Raw genomic sequence first — 23,220 nt, 5'->3', positions numbered from 1 at the left:
GTAAAATGACGTCACAAGTACCAGCATTTTATTCATTGAGCTTATTTCTGTATATTTCGAGTTTCAACGTTATTTCATATATTTGTCATGTGAGTTTAATCTCACCTGTATTGATATACCCTCCTACAAGTTTGATAATACGAGCATTTAGTCTTCTACAAATCTCAACTTGTACAGAATGCGTTTTCCCGCCATTTCGCTCATGCTTCTTTCCGGTTGTCGTTGAATCTTAATAACGCCGTGTTTGTCAGATTCGTACGCGCAAGACACACGTGGGTCTCAGAAACCTCATAAGTACATATAACAATTGTTCCGAGTGTAAAAATCTTCATCCTTAAAAATGTGAATGTAAATCACGACTTCTATGTTTTGAAAAACCTACTTTCGATACGCGGACGTGAAACCGTGAAACCGGGGTCGAAAAATTTACGAAGTCGTTTTTGTAATTTGGTTAATGGCAAATTGCCGACATCCCCACTGTTATGAATTACAAGAACACGTATACAGCTTGAATTTTAATATATTTTCTAAACCTTAAAAGGGATATGTGACGTGAGAAGGCACGGAGACAGAAAGCACATGTTCACATCGTCACACTGGACAGCATGGAACTTCCTGCTGTAATATGGGCGTGGCTTAATAATATACGTACTCGCGATGTATATTGATGTCATAACTGACAAACTTGCGACTGTTATCGGGTGCGTTTTCAACAGAAGAATGAACGGAAAAGATAAGAAAGACAGACCTTTCTTCAGCATTATTACATCGTACTTTCATTCATTATTTTCCTTTCTTGGTGAGTGTTGATCAACTAAATTAGATTTCTCAGTATTCAATTTAATCAAGTTTTAATTTCTGTAATGTTTACTCATGTATTGTTTATTCGTTTATCACATCTAAGTGTATGTATTATGTGTTTCAGAATTTGTATTTAACTATTTATTATATCTATTAATGAATTTATTTGAGTTAGATTGATCTACATAATGTATAAAAATTGATTTAGAAGACTACGAAAGTGGGTTTTACACGACTTCAATTTCTACGACTGTCAGTAGACATGGGTCAAGCGCCCCTTAAACTTTTTAATTACATTTTCCTTACATTGTATGTAGTTATCCTGAAGCAGGTGGGTACAATGTGTGAAGGCCATTTCTGGTGTCCCCCGCCGTGATAGTGCTGGAATATTGCTAAAAGCGGCATAAAACCATACTCCCTCATATACTCAACCATATCATATTTAAATATGGGTCCTGTGTTTCTGTAATATCACTATCCCAGGCAGCATTACACAATTGGGCCAATGCTGGCTGAGCGTTGCCAGTATGGCCAGTGCCGGCATCGCTCTCTCAGAACTGACCCATCAGCGGGCCAACGTGTTCCAGCCAATGCTAGATAACAACTCGGCTGGGTTCCACTCAATCTCATTAAAATCCCATTACGGGTCACGTCAGACCGACCTTGCGCTTACTTTGACCGACCAATAGAATTACCAATCAGAAGGCAGCTTTCTCGTGCTTTACGGCACTAATTTCAAATTAGCGACTACGCTTTGAAACATAATTTGACAAATTCTCGATTCTAAATTTGAAACCTGAACAAAAGAACATTCTGGAATGGCTAATAGATAGTCTAGATTCTATGGATTCAGTCGTTAAACCCATAACTATCGTTCAGAATACCACATGTTAAAGTCTTTGAGGTTGCATGATTAAAAATCACATTCCGACTGTCACTTTCATAATCTGGTAAGCGATGCTCTGATTGGTCGGATGAAAGGTCGTTCTGACGTGACCCCTAATGGGATGTCCTCAGATCTTTGTTTAGCGGTAGCGAGAACTGAGGTCTGATTTTAATGAGATTGTGTTCTACTCACACCCTCGCCAGGCGACAGTAGCCCCATACAGTGCCACGCTCTTATCAGTAATCTGCCCTGAACACTCAAAGTTGATATTAAATACCATCTTTTATAGGATGAAAAAAAAAATATAGATATAAAGTACCAAAATAAGGAATGTATACCTCTGGTAATTATTTCCATAAATCACATACCATATTCCCTGTAATAAGCGCCCAGGGCCCTCTCAAAATTAGAAATAGGGGGCTCTTATTAGAATATTATTTTGGTGAAAAAAAACAGAGTTGAAAGATAAATTTTGTGGTTTATGCTGACAGCCTAAAATGTTTATGTACAACAGATATATTTTTCTTGAATTTAATCGCCCATAATTAAGGGTGCATATAACACACGAGTGCGTATTTTACGCGAATAAATAAGTCTTTTGAACATTGATCAATCGGAAGGGGTGCTAATTGGGATTGTTCACTAGCCAATAATATATAAGCAACTTGGAAACCTTTAAAGTAGAGACATTTATTTCATAACTGTGTTCATATTCACATCATTAATGTTCTGTGAGGCATATTTATTCAAATATTAGCATATTTATTCAAATATTAGCTATTTACATGTAAATAAACAAGGAGATGGATCACCCGGTTGTTTGTTACATTTTTATGACTATGCAGGACTTGATGAATTGGATTTGCATTGTTCACTGTTTTGTGGTAGACTGACCAAGAATTTCTTTAGTTCATAGCTTTTGTTTTTACTGACCCGCTGAACATCTGTTTGACCTTTGATTCAGATTTTGGTTTCATCAAACAAAATTAAAAAAACTGACAATCTAGATTTAAAGTCCCTGATAAACAAAATGATAAATAATTATTGATAATTCCTATATAGCAAAATATGTAACAAATTCAGTTGTCATCTTCTCTTAAATCTCCATTCATTCGCACCAGCATGATCAAATTTGTAATTCAATTTTAAACACTGAGGTGACACTGCTAATGAGTTTCTGTGAAATCATCATAAATTCTTCACAGCCGCATGCATGACTGTGAACTACTGACCATAGTTTGAACTGACAGGAAAAGTCATTTTAAACTTGCCAACATTGGGTTTAGTGCGGCATTGGCCCAATTGTGTAATGCTGCCTGGGATCCCCATCTTCCCGAGGCAAGAGAGTTAACCGACTTTAAAAGTCCAGTTTCCACCCTTGCCGAATCTGGCTGGAATTACTGGGCTCGATTGTAGCGCCACCAGTGGCTATTACCAGTGATGTCCCTTCTAAGCCTCTTCTATGGACCAACCAGATTCCACCTCTCGTATCACTTGCGTTTGCTTCAAACAAAATGGCGGCGCCCAGTCAGGACGATCTGATTGATAATCAAGATCTATATTGTGATAAAATGGATCTTACATCGTGTAATGCATCAGATTACGTGAGCACCTTGATTAAAAACCTGAAAAGATTTGGAATAATATCTGCTGACAACGAGTTGGCGTTGCACATGCTTTGCAAATACTGCAATGGATCGAAATCTGCACGACAGTTTACGAACCAGATTTCGATTTCGGTGCGCGATTTTGATTGGACTATGCATAAACTCATTAGTCCAGCCAAAATGTAACTCCATAATACCAGCCTAGTTCGGCAAGGGTGGAAACTGGACTTTTATAGTCAGTTAACTCTCTTGCCTTGGGAAGATGGGGATCCTGCCTCCGGGCCTGTTAGCTGAACATACAAATAAGTCCATTTGATATTTATGTATGCATTAATTATATCTACATTCTCTGGTACATTATTTAATTTTCTTACCAAATGGGTGAGCATGTTTTCTTGTTTTATCAAATATCTGTGATGTCATGTGATTGACAGGACACAGTTGTTTTAATTCCGACCATTTTATAATATGTGAAATTACTTTTATATGAGAAATTGCCTTTTTCTCTACTTTCCTGGATGCAATCAGTTTATAATCACAACCCTATGACAAAAAGACCCTATTCATCAAAAGAATGTCTGTACTACTACTGTCATAACACCCCCCCACCCCCCACCCCCGTGTTAGCCAACAGCTGTGATGGGGTCCTACAGTCAAGACATGACCCTACATCTTGATTGTCATCTTCCTGAGGCAAGGGAGTTAACTGACTCTAAAAGTCCAGTTTCACCCTTCCCGAAATGGGCTGGAATTTCTGGGCTCAATCGTAGCGCAGCCAGTGGCTATTATGAGTTTTGTCCCCTCTCTTCCCCTCCTGTTGACCAATCAGATTCCACCTCTCATGTCACTTGCATTTGCTTCAAACAAAATGGCAGCGCTGAGTCAAGACAATCTGATTGATGATGAAGATATAGATTGTAATAAAACGGGTCTTACTTCGCAAAGTGCATCAAATTACGTGAGCACATTGATAAAAAACATGAAAAGATTTGGAAAATATCTGTTGAAGCCCAGTTGACGGTACACATGTTTTGCAAATCCTGCAGTCCACCGAGATCTGTACAATGTAATCCATGTAGTTTACAAACTGGATATCGATTTCGTTACACGATTTTGATTGGACTAAATTATGCACAGACTCGTTAGTTCAGGCAAAATACAACACCATAATTGCAGCCTAGTTGGGCAAGGGTCGAAACTGGACTGTTATAGTCGGTTAACTCCCTTGCCTCGGGAAGATGCTTGACTGTAGGACCTCATCGCAGCTCTCCGCTCTTGACTTCCCAAGCACAAGACTTTTTTTACTTATTTACAGATAAAACTTGAGAGTAGATTGACCATTTAAATGTAAAATACAGATCAATAATGCATGTAGTATTAATAAGGACCCTACAACAGTCTATGCTTGTCGTAAGAGGCGACTAACGGGATCAGGTGGTCAGACTCGCTGACTTGGTTGATGCATGTCATCGTGTCCCAATTGCGTGGATCTATGCTCATGATATCAATCACTGGATTGTCTGGTCAGACTCGATTATTTACAGACCGCCGTCATATAGCTGGAATATTGCTGAGTGCGGTGTTAAACAACAAACCAACCAACCAACCTACAGCAGTCACAGCACTAAGTTTATTTTATGAACTGAGTATCAGGACCCTGGTGCACTGAAAGTGGTCTAAGCATTAATTAAATTGACATGCAACAATCTTAGCACTAAGATCATTTTTTAAATGAGGACCATAAAAGGTGACTATGCTTGTCGTAAAAGGCGACTAACGGGATCGGGTGGTCAGGCTCGCTGACTTGGTTGATACATGTCATCGATTCCAATTGCGTGGATCGATGTTCAGTATGTAAATCACTGGATTGTCTGATCCAGACTCGATTATTTATAGACCGCCGTCATATAGCTGGAATATTGCTGAGTGCGGCGTTAAACAACCAACCAACAAACAAACAAACTGAAATGAGGACCTAAAAGCTAGACCTGATAGGTCATGTTTATCTTCCCTGTTGTCAGAAAAATAACACATCTCCTCTTTCTTTTCCACAGCATCATTCCTCATTCGGCCAGTTATAGAATTTACTGTCCAAGGGATCAATTTGAGGGACAACCCTCTCAAGGGCAAGCCTAGATGTCCCGTGTTGTCGGAGAAGAAGAAGAGGGAGGTCGAACACGCAGTATGCTGTTTTGTGACATATGATGCTGAGAATGCAGATAGTGTGCTCAACTTTAACCCAATCAAGCAACACACTGAGTGCATCTTTGCCAAGCAAGCGAAAGTCTGGGGTTCTACAGGGTGGAACACTTCTCTCAGTTTAGGTATGCTTTCATTATTTTCATGGGGATTTGTTACTGTAGGTGTTGAGTATACGATGTCAGACTGGTAGGCAATCTCATTAAAATCAGATCTTAGTTTTCGCTGCCGCCAAACAAAGATCTGAGGACATCCCATTACGGGTCACGTCAGACCAACCTTTCACGAACTCTGACCGACCAATGGAGTTACTGACAAGAAGTCGACATTAGCCAATCAGAAGGCAGCTTTCTCGTTCTTTACGGCACTAATTTCAAATTGGCGACTACGCTTCGAAACATATTTGGACAAATTCTTGCTTAAAAATTTGAAACCTGAACAAAAGAACATCCTGGGATGGCTAATATATGGTCTAGATTGTATAGATTCAGTGGTTAAGTTCGTAACTATCGTTCGGAATACCCCGTTTTAAAGTTTTCGAGGCTGCATGAGGAGAAATCACATTCCGACTGTCACTTTCATGATCTGGTAAGCGACGCTCTGATTGGTCGGATGAAAGGTTGTTCTGACATGACCCCTAATGGGATGTCCTCAGATCTTTGTTTAGCGGTAGCGAGAACTAAGATCTGATTTTAATGAGATTGGACTGGTAGGCGATAGAATACACCAAATCAGATCATTCCAATCAAGTTGTACAGGCCTCAAAGTTACGACTAAAACGGTCCCCAATGCGACCTAAATTTCAGTTTGTCTACTGTCTAAAATTCAGAGGTAGCCAAATGACTACCTTGAAAAATATATTGTGGCGACTTAATTCTGTTGCTACACACAAAAATAAATAACAGCTGATCTTGTAAAACATGTCTGCCTATAATTGTACTCGCAAATAATTCCTCCTAAAGTCGACAATGAACCAAAATACATAAGTATTAATATAATTAGTACTTTAATTAAGTTGACAATGCTCATTGGATAAGCAAGGATATACCTATATAATCGAGTAACATAAACTGCATCATTGTTCAAGTCACAAATAACAAAATCAAGTACACTTTCCACTAATATACAATTCCAAGACTAGTGCTATGACTTGTACATATTATAATAGTTATTTGATAGTAGATAATTTCAAATGCTTTTGGCTACCTACAATATTGGCTTGACTTCTTGATTTTACCACTGGCTACCTGGAAAAAAATACTTGTAGCCATATGGCTACTTGGTAAAAATTTACATTTTGAGGCCTGCAGTAGGGCTGTTATGATTCACTCACGTATTCAGTGAATCGAACCGTATCCATTCATGAATTGAATTCGTTATTCGTGGCCACTAGAATAGAATATTTATGAATATGCAAGCATATGCATTTACATAAAAAAATACCCATAAGAACATATTTTATGCATAGATTTCTTCAAAAGACAACTAGTGCAGATACTAGTACCTGGATAAGTGCAGCATATAAATGAATAATATATGAATAATATATTAATAATATATTAAAAATTAACAAACCATGTCAAATAATTCATGTTGTTGTTGCCTCTCTGAACATGACAAATGATACATCAACTGCTGACTTGTTATTGTATTCGTGAACTAATATTCGTATTCGTTAACCTATATTCATGATACGAATCGTATTCGCCTCATAGTGTATTCGTTGCAGCCCTAGGTTTTACAATGTTTGGTCATGTCAAGACTGATGATATATTCCATCCTTTCCTTTGCTCTCTGGCACTTATGTTACAAGACCAGATCTTGGTAATTCCCTTTAACTCTTATTAAAGCTATCAATGTTAAAAAATATGAACTTTAAAAAAACCAACACTTTTGAAAAACATCATGTATTTTTTCTCAGTTTGCCTGCCAAGGGCACTTAGTGTGGTATCCTAGATAAATTCCAGTGTCAACTCCATATACTGCAGTATCATTTCTTTTCTTTCCCCTCAAACACAACCATGGAACAGAGGAGAATGTTTACAGGTAAGTTTATGTTCAGTATTCTTTAACTCACACAATTTTTACTTAACAGGTGTATTTATGTGTTGTTTAATCGGCTCACCTCAACATATTCAACAGTTCGCCCTGATTATGTTTCTGGGTTTGTCAGCACCATACCCATGCTCGTGGGTTTCACCGAAGTGGTAAATGTCTGAGACCTGATACTTGGGGCTTTCCACCCACATTTAGCTGACACGCTGTGGAATAACTGGAATAATGTTAAAAGTGGCGTTAAACCCAACTTGCTCGCTCGCTTGCTCACTCACTCACTCACTCACTCACTCACTCACATGTTCAATGTCAGCTGATATCAAAAGGATATAGTTGATGTGATAGTTCAAGAATAGTTTATTCCCATAGCTTACATGTGACTGTTGCCATGTGCTCTCACTGGATAGCCATCTCCGGATGCTCTAATGTGCATGACATAACAATATAGCGTTAGCCTTACGACTACTCAATAGATAATCCACATGAGGATCCGTTTTTGGTTTTGTTTGTTGTTGAACACCACACTCAGCAATATTCCAGCTATATGACGGCGGTCTGTAAATAATCGAGTCTGGACCAGACAATCCAGTGATTGACATCAAGAGCATCGATACACGCAATTGGGATTCAATGACATGCTTCAGCCAAGTCAGCGAGCCTGACCACCCGGTCCCATTAGTCGCCTCTTACGGCAAGCATGGGTTGCTGGAGACCTATTCTCCCCCGGATCTTCACGGGTCTGCATGAAGATCTGAATTTGATCTCCAGCAACCCATGCTTGCCGTAAAAGGCGACTATGTCGTAAGTGTCGACTAATGGGAGTTGGTGGTCAGGCTTGCTGACTTGGTTGATGCATGCCATTGTATCCCAATTAAGTGGATTGATGCTCATGATGTCAGTCACTAGATTTTCTGGTCCAGACTTGATTATGTACAGACACCAGTCACATAGCAGGAATATTGCAGAGTGTGGCATTAAACAACAAACAATCAAACACAAGGATATTTCTGTCATCTGTCTAGTAACCATGGTAACCAACTGCTTATTTCTCCAAATCCAGTTCCTATAGGGATAGTTTTCAGGTTTCTACAGTATGTTGCACTGGCAAGCATTTTGAAGACAACAATTATTTTCTTGAAATGGGATTTTTTATAGTTCGTATTTTGAAAATTTAGATGAATTTTAACATTGTATTTTGAGATTGTGGCCTTGGTCCAGTCAGACCACCACTGGGGTCAGGTGCTTGGGTCCTTGTACACTTTAAAACTAGAATACATGTATATATATATATATGTCTTATGTTATATTTTTTTAAAAGATGCAGCAACATCATATTGGACATGATGTACTTTTTGGTTGTCAAATATTTTTTTATCTCATCAATCGGCATTGTGGCTAAGGCTAAAGAAGAATTATTGTCTTCGTTCTCAGGCACTGTCCACATCATCATAAAGTTCATTGCACATTTCGTTTTTGTTTCCATTTTCCATTTTTTGTGCATTGTATTTAAGTATTAGGATTTTTAATTTTTTTTGAAAATGGAAATAAAAACATAACATGCGACAGACTTTATGATGATGCGGGTGGTCCCTGAGAACAAAGACTTTTATTTTTTTAGCCTAAGAGTGGGTTATTTACAGGCTGTATTCAAATATATGATACAGCTGAAATATTGCAGAGTGTGGCGTTAAACAACAAACAAATAGCTTTATAACCATAAGGGGTGGTGGGGTAGGCTCGAAGCTAAAAGGTTTTGTCGTCACGCCAAATATCCGGGTTCGATTCCCCACATGTGTACAATTTGGGAAGCCCATTTCTGGTGTCCCCCGCCGTGCTATTGCTGGAATATTGCAAAGAGTGGCGTAAAACTATACTCACTTATAATCATGATGACAGTCACTCACTTGCAGATGAGTTGATTTTTCTGGCGCTTGCCTGTGTGATATGTTTTAAAATGGTTCAGCTCACGAACATGTGTTTCAGATCACTTCCCACTCTGTTGAAATTCAGCATGGTCTGTGAAGAGCTTGGATTGGATATGTTTCTGATAGAACTTCCTGGAGAGGAATATGGAAGGGACGTAAATGTAAGTCCTTTATTGCAATTAAGTCCTACTGGGTCGAAGCAAATTTATACACCGCTTGGGACGAGTCCAAATTTACTACCCAGGTACCCGACCCGCAATTGCCTGACCCTAACCGGGTATCCACTGCAGGTCTCAAGAGTTGGGAACAAAGTGTCTGATTTGGAACTGTTTTACCGCAGCCTTTTCCAAAACTGATACATGTATAGATCATGCGTACGCTGAAATTGATTGAAGCTTTGTCTTTACTCAAACATATACAAGTCAAAAGGAATGTGTGCATCGTCAGAAAGAAATGCGAACATTAGCGACTTGTGGTGTAACCACTGAGCTATAGTGAGGTTTTGTCATTTAAACAATATATCACTTGACTAACCATGGGTCCGGGTATTCCTGTGGGTACCCGGGTCCTACTTGGGACCAACCCGACCTGATTATCCAGTCTCCGAGTTACCCGTCCCAGCCCTAGCTTGCACGTCTCCATTTTTGTTTATATGGGGTGAGTGAGTGAGTTGTGTTTCATGCTGTTTGCTATTTCAGTTATTATTATGGAATGTTTGGTTCTGTTCGGATGAACAAAACCTTCCAAATGGCGTGCTGGTTTTCTTGGGGGAATTTGTTACCAAAGAGCCGGAGTCACAGGAGACTAATCACAATTTTATTTACAAGAACAATTAACAATGAACAATTTACAATTACTTAGAACATTGTAGAATATAGCTGAGGGTGCCACAGAGAGTCGGTTCAACTCTCTGGGCTGTGAGAGAGAGATCTGCTTGGTATGAGCGTCAAACCCCTTCTCTGACTGACTGATATAGGAGATTTAACGTGTGCTTTCCGACTGTAGCGTATTTCGCACACTGGCCTGGCCAGGCCATTTAGTGTATTGCCAAAAGGGTGAAAGTGATGTGTGCAACCCAAGAGGGGGCTTTTAGGGGTTGCTTAATTATATTGAATTTTTGGAATTTTAAAATTTTTTAAAACCCCTTCTCTCTGGGCCAAGGCTTATATAACCAAGGTCACCTGACATTAAGTAAGTAATAAATATAAATGTAAACAGTAAATCATCCGTGACATACTTGCATATCTTGTTCAGGATGGCAGACGGCCGATATACACAAAAATGGGGATTAACAAATAGGATTAGCATCTTATAAATAACAGCAATTAAGTGTTTCAAGGCATATAGATGTCATGGCTCCAGGGTAATGAGCCTTTGCAATCAAATGTCCTTCAGACAATGGATGTCGTAAATCAGTCGCTATGACATACACATTGATGTGGGTGTTAACGATTTGGTGAATCCCACGAGCACAGGTGCTGACAACCAATTACCAAAGTTCTAATGATTGCAGTGCAAGCTATATTTAGCTATATTGTTTGATAAGCATTTCTTAGAAGTTGACGAATGGCAAAGTAGACACAATGTTTGGATAACGACTTCTTTATTTTAGGCGATGTTTCGGTATAGATCCTTATGCCATTGTCAAATAAGTCAGAATGATATGTTTGTTTGTTGTTTATCGTCACACTATTCAGCTATATGAATGCGGTCAGTAAATAATTGAGTCTGGACCAGACAATCCAGTGATTGACATCATGAGCATCGATCCACGCAATTGGGACAGGAAGCCAGTTAAACAGGATTAAGTTTTCATGGGTGGGGTGCTACTCGGTATATGGTCACGTGACCCAGTATCAATGAGCCTCGTTCTGGTTATGAGAATGGCGTCCTACATGTAGCTACCACATGGTTACATTATATACTGAAATAATGTCAAGTACTGTGTCATCCGTTATTCCCCGACAAGATAACAAACATTACAGTTGGTGTCAGAAATGAAGTGGAACACCTAGACATAGATTTAAGTTGAGTTTCTGCACTTCAAATGACAGGGAGTTGGTAAATATCCTTGAAATGCCAATTTCACGGTATGTGGATCTCATGTTTGCCGGATTCTTAATGGCAAAGTTGTAGCAGAAAGAAACCAACAACAACATTAGCACAACACCAGAACCAACAACTGTACAACACCAGTACCAACAACAACACAGCACCAGTACCAACAACAACACAGCACCAGAACCAACAACAACAGCACAACTCCAGAACCAACAACAGTACAACACCAGAACCAACAACAACAACAGCACAACACCAGTACCAACAACAACACAGCACCAGAACCAACAACAGCACAACTCCAGAACCAACAACAGTACAACACCAGAACCAACAACAACAGCACAACTCCAGAACCAACAACAGTACAACACCAGAACAACACCAGTACAACACCAGAACCAACAACAACAGTACAACACCAGAACCAACAACAGTACAACACCAGAACCAACAACAACAGCACAACTCCAGAACCAACACCAGCACAACACCAGAACCAACAACAACAGCACAACTCCAGAACCAACAACAGCACAACTCCAGAACCAACAACAACAGCACAACTCCAGAAACAACAACAACACAGCACCAGAACCAGCAACAGTGCAACATCAGAACCAACAACAACAGCACAACTCCAGAACCAACAACAACAGCACAATTCCAGAACCAGCAACAGCACAACTCCAGAACCAACAACAGTACAACTCCAGAACCAACAACAGCACAACTCCAGAACCAACAACAGCACAACTCCAGAACCAACAACAACAGCACAACTCCAGAACCAACAACAACACAGCACCAGAAACAGCAACAGTGCAACATCAGAACCAACAACAACAGCACAACTCCAGAACCAACAACAGTACAACACCAGAACCAACAACAGCACAACTCCAGAACCAACAACAGTACAACACCAGAACCAACAACAACAGCACAACTCCAGAACCAGCAACATCACACCTCCAGAACCAACAACAGTACAACTCCAGAACCAACAACAGCACAACTCCAGAACCAACAACAGCACAACTCCAGAACCAACAACAACAGCACAACTCCAGAACCAACAACAACACAGTACCAGAACCAGCAACAGTGCAACATCAGAACCAACAACAACAGCACAACTCCAGAACCAACAACAGTACAACACCAAAACCAACAACAGTACAACACCAGAACCAACAACAGCACAACTCCAGAACCACCACCATCAACAACAGCACAACAACAGCACAGCACCAGAACCAACAACACCACAACACCAGAACCAACAACAGTGCAACACCAGAACCAACAACAGTGCAACACCAGAACCAACAACAGCACAACACCAGAACCACCACCATCAACAACAGCACAACAACAGCACAGCACCAGAACCAACAACAGCAACAGAACCAACAACAGTGCAACACTAGAACCAACAGCACAATGCCAGAGCCAACAACAGCACTGGAACCAACAACAACAATAGCACAACACCAGAACCAACAACAACAATAGCACAACAGCAGAACCAACAACAACAATAGCACAACACCAGAACCAACAGCAGCACCAGAACAACAACAACAGGACCAGCACCAACAACAGCACAACACCAGAACCAACAGTACAACGCCAGAACCAACAACAACAACACAGCACCAGAACCAACAACAGCACAACACCAGAACCAACAGTACAACGCCAGAACCAACAACAACAACACAGCACCAGAACCAACAACAGCACAACACCAGAACAAAAAACAGCACAGCACCAGAACAACAGAACCAGAACCAACAACAGTGCAACACCAGAACCAACAACAATAGCACAACATCAGAACCACCACCATCAACAACAGCACAACACCAGAACCAACAACAGCACAGCACCAGAACAACAGGACCAGCACCAACAATAGCACAACACTAGAACCAATAACACAATGCCAGAACCAACAACAGCACCAGAACCAACAACAGTGCAATGCCAGAACCAGCAGCACAATGCCAGAACCAAAACAGCATTCATTTCCTGTTCTGATGTGTTTTATCATTCTTAAAAGAATCATGTAATAACTGCACCTTGAAATAATTAATAATCCCAAGGCAAGAGTGTCCACTAGTCTATATCATACTGGACTTTTTAATAGGCAAGTAGACACTCTGCCACGGGAAGATGTTTCCCGACAAGTTTGCCTTTTGCCAAATACACGTATCTCTTTGCTATTGTACTCTTGACCGCCTCCGTGGTCTAGTGGTAGAGCGTCCGCCCGAAGACCGGAAGGTCCGGGGTTCGCCTCCCGGCTGCGTCATACCAAAAGACGTTAAAACATGGTACTTGTTGTTACCCTGTCTGGCGCTCAGCATTAAGGGGCTAAAACAAGGACTGGTCGGCTCGGAGTCAGTATACTGTGTCTGAGTGGGATATTCATGTTAAACTGCGGCATGGCATCTCAGTGAGCTAGCACTATAAATCGGCATCAGTCCGGACTAGTACAAGCAGCCACAGACACACACACACATGTGCAGGCACGTTGCTATATAAGTGCTATAATCTTGGACACGACATTAAACCCAATTTCACCTCATCTCACTATTGTACTTTGAGGCGATTGATGCGAACGTAAAATATGAAAATATGATCTGCATGAAGCCAGTGCATTTTATACCTGTTCTATTGTGATAAATACACTGGCCCCTTTACCTCCGTTGGATCGTATTGAGTCTGATCCAATCCATAGTGATATTGTTGCAAATGGATTCAGATATTATTCATAATACATAGGCGGATCCTGGAAAGGGAGGGGGAGGGGGAGGGGAGGGGAGGGGGGTCCAGGTGGTCTGGACCACCACCACCCTTTTATAAACGAAATGTACTATGTTGTAGAGGAATAACCCCTCACCCTACTGAGAGAGGTGCTTGTCGTTAGGGGCGACTAACGGGATCGGGTGGTCAGGCTCGCTGACGTGGTTGATGCATGTCATCGTATCCCAATTGCGGGGATCGATGCTCATGCTGCCAATCACTGGATTGTCTGGTCAGGCCCGATTATTTTACAGACCGTCATAAAGCTGGAATATTGCTGAGTGCGGCGTCAAGCAACCAACCAACCAACCAACCAACCAACTGAGAGAGGATTCTGTTATTGGACCCTCCCGTACTAAAATGCTGGCGAAGACCCGGGTTCGATTCCCGACATGGGTACGATGTGTGAAGCCCATTTCTGGTGTCCCCCGCCGTGTTATTGCTGGAATATTGCTAAAAGCGGCGTAAAACCATACTCACTCACTCACTCTAAATTGCTGGATCCGCCCTTGTAACAGAAAGTTTATATGACCCGTCGGATTCGGCTTTTTTCCTTTTTGCAACTTTTCTTCACCAAATTTCACTTGGAATTGATACGATCGGAATACATAGATCGTCGTGAATGGTTAGCGAGACAGAGTCTCACTGTGTCCTTTGACATACAACCAATTACCGCAATCCAACGCAGCTTGCAGTAATCAGCGCCAAGGGGGTGCGTCTAGGTGAACCGGCAACCCAGTGTAATGTCAGTGGGTAATTTCTCATCAATTACAGTCCACGGACTAATTTTTCCCGTCAACATTACATATATCCCATTTATGGTTAATATTGTTTATGACCGTTAATCTATGTTGTTACGTATCAGGGTGCAGAGCTCACATGCCTATCACATTTAGCTGTAAGCAAAACCATTTTTGACTCGTTATTTATGTGTTGAAATTATTTTGTGATTACATGGAGATTTTTGTTTGACGTTGCAGTACATACAGCATCGTGGCTAATGGGCAGAGCACGAGTGCAGACTTGATAGGTTAACGTTATGCGAGTTATTATGAAACTGTTGTCGCACAGAGTAGAGGATCGGTCGTTTTTGTATCGAGATTGGTTATATTTTCAGCTACACCTACAGCTTCAAAACCAGATATTGTTTAATTAAAATCTATGAGCTATATTTTTTTAAAAAGAAAAACACCTTGCAACAATATGTTTTTGTGACAGGCACTTTTTCTTTTTTTAAACAGTCTGAAGCATAATTATTTTTTTCAAGAATTTTCCGTGACAAAATATGTTTTTGCTAAAATCTCAGCCTCCCCGACCCAGAATATGAATTGGTCGGTTTCTAAAAGTAGCATAAAGCAGTAATTGTATACTTATCACAGTTTGTTAATCGTATTATGATCTTCCATCGATGTGATGTAAAACAAAATGATCGTAATTTAACCCCATGTGAGAGTCAATAATGGGTAGAATCATTCGTGGTGGGACCCGTGAAGAACCGGAGTAGAATAGGTCTTCAGCAACCCATGCTTCTCCTAACAGGCGGCTATGCTTGTCGTAAGAGGCGGCTAACGGGATCAGGGGGTCAGGATCGCTGACGTGGTTGATGCATATCATCGTATCCCAATTGCGTGGATCGATACTCATGATGTCAATCACTGGATTGTCTGATCTAGACTCGATTATTTACAGACAGCCGTCGACCCGTGAAGATTCAGGGGTAGAATAGGTCTTCAGCAACCCATGCTTGCCGTAAAAGGTGACTCTGCTTGTCGTAAAAGGCGACTAACGGGATCGGGTGGTCAGGCTCGCTGACTTTGTTGATGCATGTCATCGATCCCAAATGCGTGGATTGATGCTCATGATATCAATCACTGGATTGTCTGGCCTAGACTCAAATATTTACACACCGCCGTCATATAGCTGGAATATTGCTGAGTGCGGCGTTCAACAACAAACCAACTATGACACCGTGAAGGAGTGGGCAGCGAATGACTGAGCGTCATGTGACTAGTTCAGTACTGGAGAGGGTACACTCCATGATCACAGAAACAGTGAAGAAAGTATCAGCTTGTTGGGTTCCAGACCTTCAAAAATCTGATCAAAAACGTACAAGGCACAACATGTTCGTGATTATCAAGCCTTGATAATCCAGAACTGCTCTTGCAACTATTTGTGACAATGGATGAAATCTGGGCTGACCAATAGCAAAGAACAGTGGAAGCATTTGACATCAAAGAAGACAAAGACTGCCCCACTAGCTGAAAGGTATGGCGTCCTATTCTGCATCTTCCGGAGGCAAGGGTTGTTAACTGACTCAAAAAAGTCCAGTTTCCACTTTTACGGTCAGTTAACTCCCTTGGTGTCATTGTGGTGGACTATCTTTCAATAGGCCGGAATAAACGGAGCTTTTTATGCTGCACTTTTGGTGCAATTAACTGAATGGATGAAATTTATACTAAGAGACGTGGGAAGCTGAGAAAAGTTGTACTCTTCCATCAAGAAAATGCGCCAGTGCATAAATCAGTCATTGCTATTTTTACAACCCACGAGTGCGGCTTTAAACTACTTCAGCACCCACCTTAAAGAAAATGACTCTATCGGTCGGTCTGTCACATGCACAGACATTAATCCACAAACTTTGCCGCCATCTGGATTGTTGCCAAGGAAACGCCACTAACGTCATCTTTCCAAACCAAAATGACGGTAGAGAATGGATATTATTAAGGTCATTAAGGGACCGACCTTTTGATATTCTACGGGGCGCCTGGGATTTTTTATGGAGAATGGATATTTTTTTCCATCATTTCAGCTACAGCTGCAAAACAAGATACTTTGTTTTAAATACAACGTTTAATACTAAATATACTTTAATATTTTGACAACTGCCGATATAGGATAAGGCGGTTCGTTGTAACAGTAAGCAATCACTGGTGGTTGGTCTCAGCAGCGCCTAAATGCCACAAGACTCCGCGAAGCTGATCTTTGACGCTTAGAAGTTGTATCTAATAATGAGGTCTCGTTACTGAATGGGCGTGGCACTAAATATTTAGCTCACCTGACAAAGTCAACAGAGCTTTTGTCATGGCACGATGTTCATCGTTTTTTGTTTTGCTTTTTGTTTATTTTTTTCAATGTGGACAAATTTTATTGACCTTGCAGTCAACAGTTAGTGTCAACCACTCACGAAATACAGACAAAACGCATTTCGGCATCCGTGTCTTCTTGTGTCCGTCAGTCTGTCGTTAACGTTTCCATTATCGACAACCCCTGTGAAACTGACAAGTCTATGAAGCCGCACCTTTGCATGAATGTTTCCAGCTATGTTGTTTCTAACTATAAAACGTGCTCACAAAATTCCCATTAAATTGCCTCTGTGGTCCAGTGGAAGAGCGTCTCGGGGGTTCGATCACAGGCCGCGTTATACCAAAAGACGTTAAAAGAGGGTACTTGTTGTTACCCTGTCTGGCGCTCGGCATTGAGGGGCTAAAACAAGGACTGGACGGCTCGGAATCAGTAAACTGTGTCTGAGTTGGGTATCCATGTTAAACTGCGGCATGGTATCACTTGAACCCACGTTATACCCTATTTCCTCACCCTCGCTTCTCTTTCAAACGCATCTTCCCGAGGCAAGAGGGTTAACTGACTTTAAAAGTCCAGTTTCCACCCTTGCCGAACTTGGCTGGAATTCCTGGGTCAGGTCGTAGCGCCACCGGTGGTCATTACGAATTATGTCCCTTCTAAGCCTCTCCTATGGACCAATCAGATTCCACATATCGTATCGCTTGCATTTGTTACAAACAAAATGGCGGAGTCCAGTCAAGACGATCTGATCGATAATCAAGATCTATATTGTGATAAAACGGGTCTTACATCTCGAAGTGCATCAAATCACACGAGAATCTTGATTAAAAACATGACAAGATTTGGAAAATAACTGTTGGCAACGAGTTGGCGGTGCACATGCTTTGCAAATCTTGCAATCGACCGAAATCTGCACGAAAGTTGACGAACCGTATTTCGATGTCGTTGCGCCATTTTGATCTGGCTATGCATAGACTCGTTAGTCCAGCTGAAATATTACTCCATAATACCAGCCAAGTTCGGCAAGGATGGAACTTGGACTTTTATAGTCAGTTAACTCTCTTACCTCGGAAAGATGTTTCAAACGATGACATGCCACGAACCAAGTCACCTTGCCTGCATGACCACCAGATCCATTTTCTCGCCTACTGCAAGGGTGACTGGGGCCACTACTTTCCCTGAATTCTCAAATGATATATCGTGATAAATATCTTTTATCGCTATCTGCCTCGTCTACATTACATCGGGCTTCCCTCCCAAATCAAGCTGACAAACCGTGATATAAGTCGAATACTTTTCAAAGCAGCGTTGAACCCAACAAACTCACTCCGGGGTAGAATAGGTCTTCAGCAACCCATGCTGGCCGTAAGAGGCGACTAACGGGATCGGGTGGTCAGGCTGGCTGACTTGGTTGATGCATGCCAACGTATCCTAATTGCGTGGATCGATGCTTATGACGACAATCCTTGGATTGTCTGGTCCATACTCGATTATAAACACACCGCCGTCATATAGCTGGAATATTGCTGAGTGTGGCGTTAAACAACAAACAAACAAACAATACAATGTTGTTAAAACACAGACATTCATTTGAGTGTCAGAGTTCAGTTGTTCAATATTAAATTTTGTTTTGTCTGTTTCAGATATTTGGAGACGCAGTGAGGCGTGTGCTGAAACAAATATCCGACCACGATCCAACCGGGTACCGGTGTATGGACAAGTCCTACATCGCCAGGAGGGGATGGGTCTTTGAATTCAATAAAATAACCTACTTCATCACCACATTCGCACCGTGTTACCCGGTCGATAATTCCCGATACGGATTTGAGTGTGATAACTGTAACGTCGCCCTCCAGCCGGAGATTTCGTTTGCTCAACATGACTTGCCACCCGACACCCCTTCAACTGAATGGGAATGTCCCGTAACCGTGCGCGACAAGATTCGTGTTGGATTCAGGAATTCTGGGAGAGAATACCATATAAGGAACACGATATATTACCCAATGGCCGAAGACGTGGTAAAGCCGTTGGGAAAAGATGACCCGATTGTAGAATGGTGGAAGAAAAGAGACATGGGGATGAAAACAAACTAAAATAGACATACATTGCCTCGGCCTCGGACTTAACAAGAAGAAGACGTTTTGAACAACAAAAAAACAAACAAACAAACAATAGTGGGCCATGTAGAGAATGTAATACCCGGCCATAAATATACTAAAACACACAAGCATACATAATACATTAAAATATCTAAAAATAAATTATTTGATAAAATTACATCATCTCTTAGACATTTTACAACGCATCACTAACGTATGTGTTAAACATTGCACAGTTATTCATAATGAAAACATATTTTTGTAAATTGATAAAAAAATAATTTAAAAGTTAAAAAATAATTAATTACAAATTATATGTCGTTGATCGTCATAAAAAAGGACAGGTTATGATTAAATGTACCTCATTTTCAAACCCGTGAAGATTCGGGCAAGAATTTGTTTTCACCAACCCATGCTGGTAATAACAGGCGCCTAACGGGATCGGGTCGTCAGGCTCGCTGACTTGAATGATGCATGGCGTCATATCCCAATTGCGTAGATCGATGCTGATGATGTCAATCACTGGATTGTCTGGTCCAGACTCGATTATTTACAGACCGCCGTCATATAGCTGGAATATTGCTGAGTGCGGCGTCCAACACAAAAACAAACAAACCTCATCTTCAACAGACAGGACAAGAGGGCATGCATGCTCTCTGCATAAGGGGGCTTTTGGAAGCTGTGTGGTAGCCAGGGTGCTGTTATACAAAGCGATTTTTTCGCTAAGGTGACCGTTTCTCCCATACCTGAACATAGACTTACCTTATAGACCTAACGGAACCCAGTTTCTATTCGCAGGGTTAATCAACCACACCGAAACTGTGGTAGATCTTTTCATTGGGACGTTTGTTTTGTCTAGTGCGTCTCAGTCGCGTTTATTGGGACGTTTGTTTTGTGTAGTAAGCTGTGATACTGTTATTTGAAGTGTTGATGAACGGTAAATAAAACACGTATTTTGTAAGGTTCACAAAATTATTATTTTTGGCGTGCTGCGACAAATGTCATGTGTATTGAAAGCAAAACAGCAGTATTGTCAGAATTGTTCTCAAATGTTGTTTAAAAGTGGGCGGTGGGGCAGCCTGGTGGTTAAAGCGTTCGCTCGTCACGCCAAAGGGGCGGTCGGGCAGCCTGGTGGTTAAAGCGTTCGCTCGTCACGCCAAAGGGGCTGTCGGGTAGCCTGGTGGTTAAAGCGTTCGCTCGTGATGTCAAAGGGGCGGTCGGGCAGCCTGGTGGTTAAAACGTTCTCTCGTCACGCCGAAGACCCGGGTTCAATTCCCAACATGGGTACAATGTGTAAAGCGCATTTCTAATGTCTAATGCTGGAATATTGCGTAAAAACATACTCAAAATATAAGGTTTGCTGGGATAGGGTGGTCAACGGAAGGCTAACCTCCACTCGAGTCTGACGTCGAATGTCCAATCTCTCCGTCACTGTCGGTCTCCCATATAAATCTAATCCGAGGCACCTCTATACAGTTATTGTACAAGGGATATCTGACCCGTGAAGATCCGGGGTAGAATAGGTCTTCAGCAACCCAAAAAGGCGACTAACGGGATCGGGTGGTCAGGCTCGCTGACTTGGTTGATGCATGCCATCGTATCCCAGTTGCGTGGATCGATGCTCATGATGTCAAAATTACTGGATTGTCTGGTCCAGACTCGATTATTTACAGACCGCCGTCATATAGCTGGACTATTGCTGAGTGCGGCGTTAAACAACGAACAAACAAGGGATATCAACAACTAAAAAAGGTTAAGGATCACCCGATTCTTTCACATCAGTACAGTTTATCCGTCATGCCAAGCTCCTTTCAGAGATGCATCAATCCTTAATTTGTGGGTTCGAATCCCAGATTCGCCGCCGCTATGGTCCTGTCAACACTATGCGCATGCTCAATGGCAGACATCTTGGAACCCAGTACCGGGTTAGAATTAATATAGATCGTGAGTGAGTGAGTCAGTTGTGTTTAACGCCGCTTTTAACAGTATTCCAGTATCACGGCGTGTCAGCTTAATGTGGGAGGAAAGCCCGAAGTGATGCAGGTCTTAGACGTTTACCACTTCGGTGAAACCCACGAGCACGGGTATGGTGCTGACCAACCTAGAACCATAATCGGGGCGAACCGGGGTTCGAACCCTCAATCGTAGGTTTCTGGCGTGTCCAAGGGACGCAACTCTGCACAGCGAATTGAGGCGCCTTAGACGACTGGGCCACCCGTGCCCCCTGTAGATCATAAGGAATGGTAGTAAGAGATAGACTGCATTTCATCAAGTGGTCTCCCTCTTTGACTTCGCTCACTGTGTGTCATCATGCCCCGATGACGTGGACTGTTGCTCATGTTATCAATCACTGGTTTGCCTGGTCCATAATCAATTATATATCACAGGTCGCTGTGATGAAGCTGGAATTTTGCCTGCCTGCGGCATATAACAGCACTCACTCACTAAATGTTGTGAGATTAGAGCAAACAGGAAACAAGATGGAAGCGGTGCATGTTTGACAACACTGCAAATGTTGCTTTAAGAAACTAAATCTCTTGGACGATATTCTTTTTGTTTTACAAGACAGAAATACAAACAAAAGATTTGAAAAGACCTTTTTTTATTGCCGATGTATTATGTGACCTAGCATATTCGAGTACCATAGCCAGCTACAAAACAGTTCTATCTACTAGCCGTATGATAACTGATAACATATATTATGGTAAAATGCACATGATCAACCGAATCTACAAAATCGATAGATTAAAATGGCTTTCATATTCAGAAACACATATCACCTCAAGACAGAAGTTCAACATCTAATTATTAGTCCATACCTGTATGTACAGACGGCGAGAATCGGGATGGTGCCATCATCCGGAAAACCCTATCTGCTAAACCCAACATGGTTATTGCGTTTCGTATATACAAACTATCTAAAGCTTCTATTCTGCCTTGGTGTAGCCTAATGGATAAAGTTGTTGCTCTTAACACACCAGTACTAATACACTTAATAGACAATCATCGTTATAAGACCCATATCAGGTATTGGACACTTAAATTTGCAAATTAGTCTTGACAAGCGTTTTAAAACAATGCCCAAATTTATACTTTGCAGGCGTGTATTGATCAGCAGATTTGGTTTTCTAGAACATATCATAAGAATACAAATCATGAGTACGAAGTAATGTTCACTTGTATATACACGTTCTCAACGGAAATAGACCGGACACTTTCCTGATAAACACACACACGGGGTTTAATTGTATAACTATGAACAATAATGCGTTTACATCTTGACAGTTGCATAGCTCATAACTGATAACATATTCTTCAGCAGAATCACATAAAAAATCGACACACAAATAGATAAAATATTAGCATTGTATCGGTGAACAGGACCGGGGGATATATAACGGGAGTTTCACGAATATACGAAACCTGTAGTCAGTCACGCTCCGGGTCAAACCGAAAACTCGTGTTACACAGGTATTGACAAAAACACCGCATCAACAAATTGCCTGATGATAAAGTACTGAATATAATTATTTGCAAACTTAAAATCAACACCTTCATTTTTTTCGTCTTTGAAATAAAATAAAACTTACTTTAATTTCTTATATGGTCCCTGTATTAAAAGTACAATTAGTTTATATTATATGTACTATCGATTCCTATGTTTGACACATTCATTGAAAGTCAAATGTCAAATG

At 41.2% G+C, this 23,220-nt stretch overlaps 1 protein-coding gene across 1 annotated transcript; it reads left to right on the top strand.

Annotated features, from left to right (window-relative positions):
* The first annotated feature begins 371 nt into the window (after positions 1-371).
* LOC124139084 lies at positions 372-19,636 on the top strand. The gene is made up of 5 exons (XM_046506091.2): positions 372-799; positions 5,349-5,618; positions 7,524-7,539; positions 9,532-9,634; positions 19,070-19,636. The coding sequence occupies exons 1-5, from the start codon at positions 658-660 to the stop codon at positions 19,517-19,519; spliced, it is 981 nt and encodes a 326-aa protein (XP_046362047.2). The 5' UTR covers positions 372-657; the 3' UTR covers positions 19,520-19,636.
* The last annotated feature ends 3,584 nt before the right edge of the window (positions 19,637-23,220 follow it).

Source organism: Haliotis rufescens, unplaced genomic scaffold (genome assembly GCF_023055435.1).
Source record: "Haliotis rufescens isolate VD_foot unplaced genomic scaffold, xgHalRufe1.0.p SCAF_13, whole genome shotgun sequence".
Classification (NCBI taxonomy): Eukaryota; Metazoa; Mollusca; class Gastropoda; order Lepetellida; family Haliotidae; genus Haliotis; species Haliotis rufescens.
Note: the sequence above shows the minus strand (reverse complement) of the source record. Positions and strands in the feature narration are given on the sequence as shown.

Bases quoted from the DNA above. Each gene is read 5' to 3' on its own strand.
- LOC124139084 (XM_046506091.2), top strand. From the start codon at position 658: ATGTATATTGATGTCATAACTGACAAACTTGCGACTGTTATCGGGTGC. The intron at 800-5,348 runs GTGAGTGTTGAT...TCTTTTCCACAG, and splicing joins TTCATTATTTTCCTTTCTTG to CATCATTCCTCATTCGGCCA. The intron at 9,635-19,069 runs GTAAGTCCTTTA...TGTCTGTTTCAG, and splicing joins AATATGGAAGGGACGTAAAT to ATATTTGGAGACGCAGTGAG.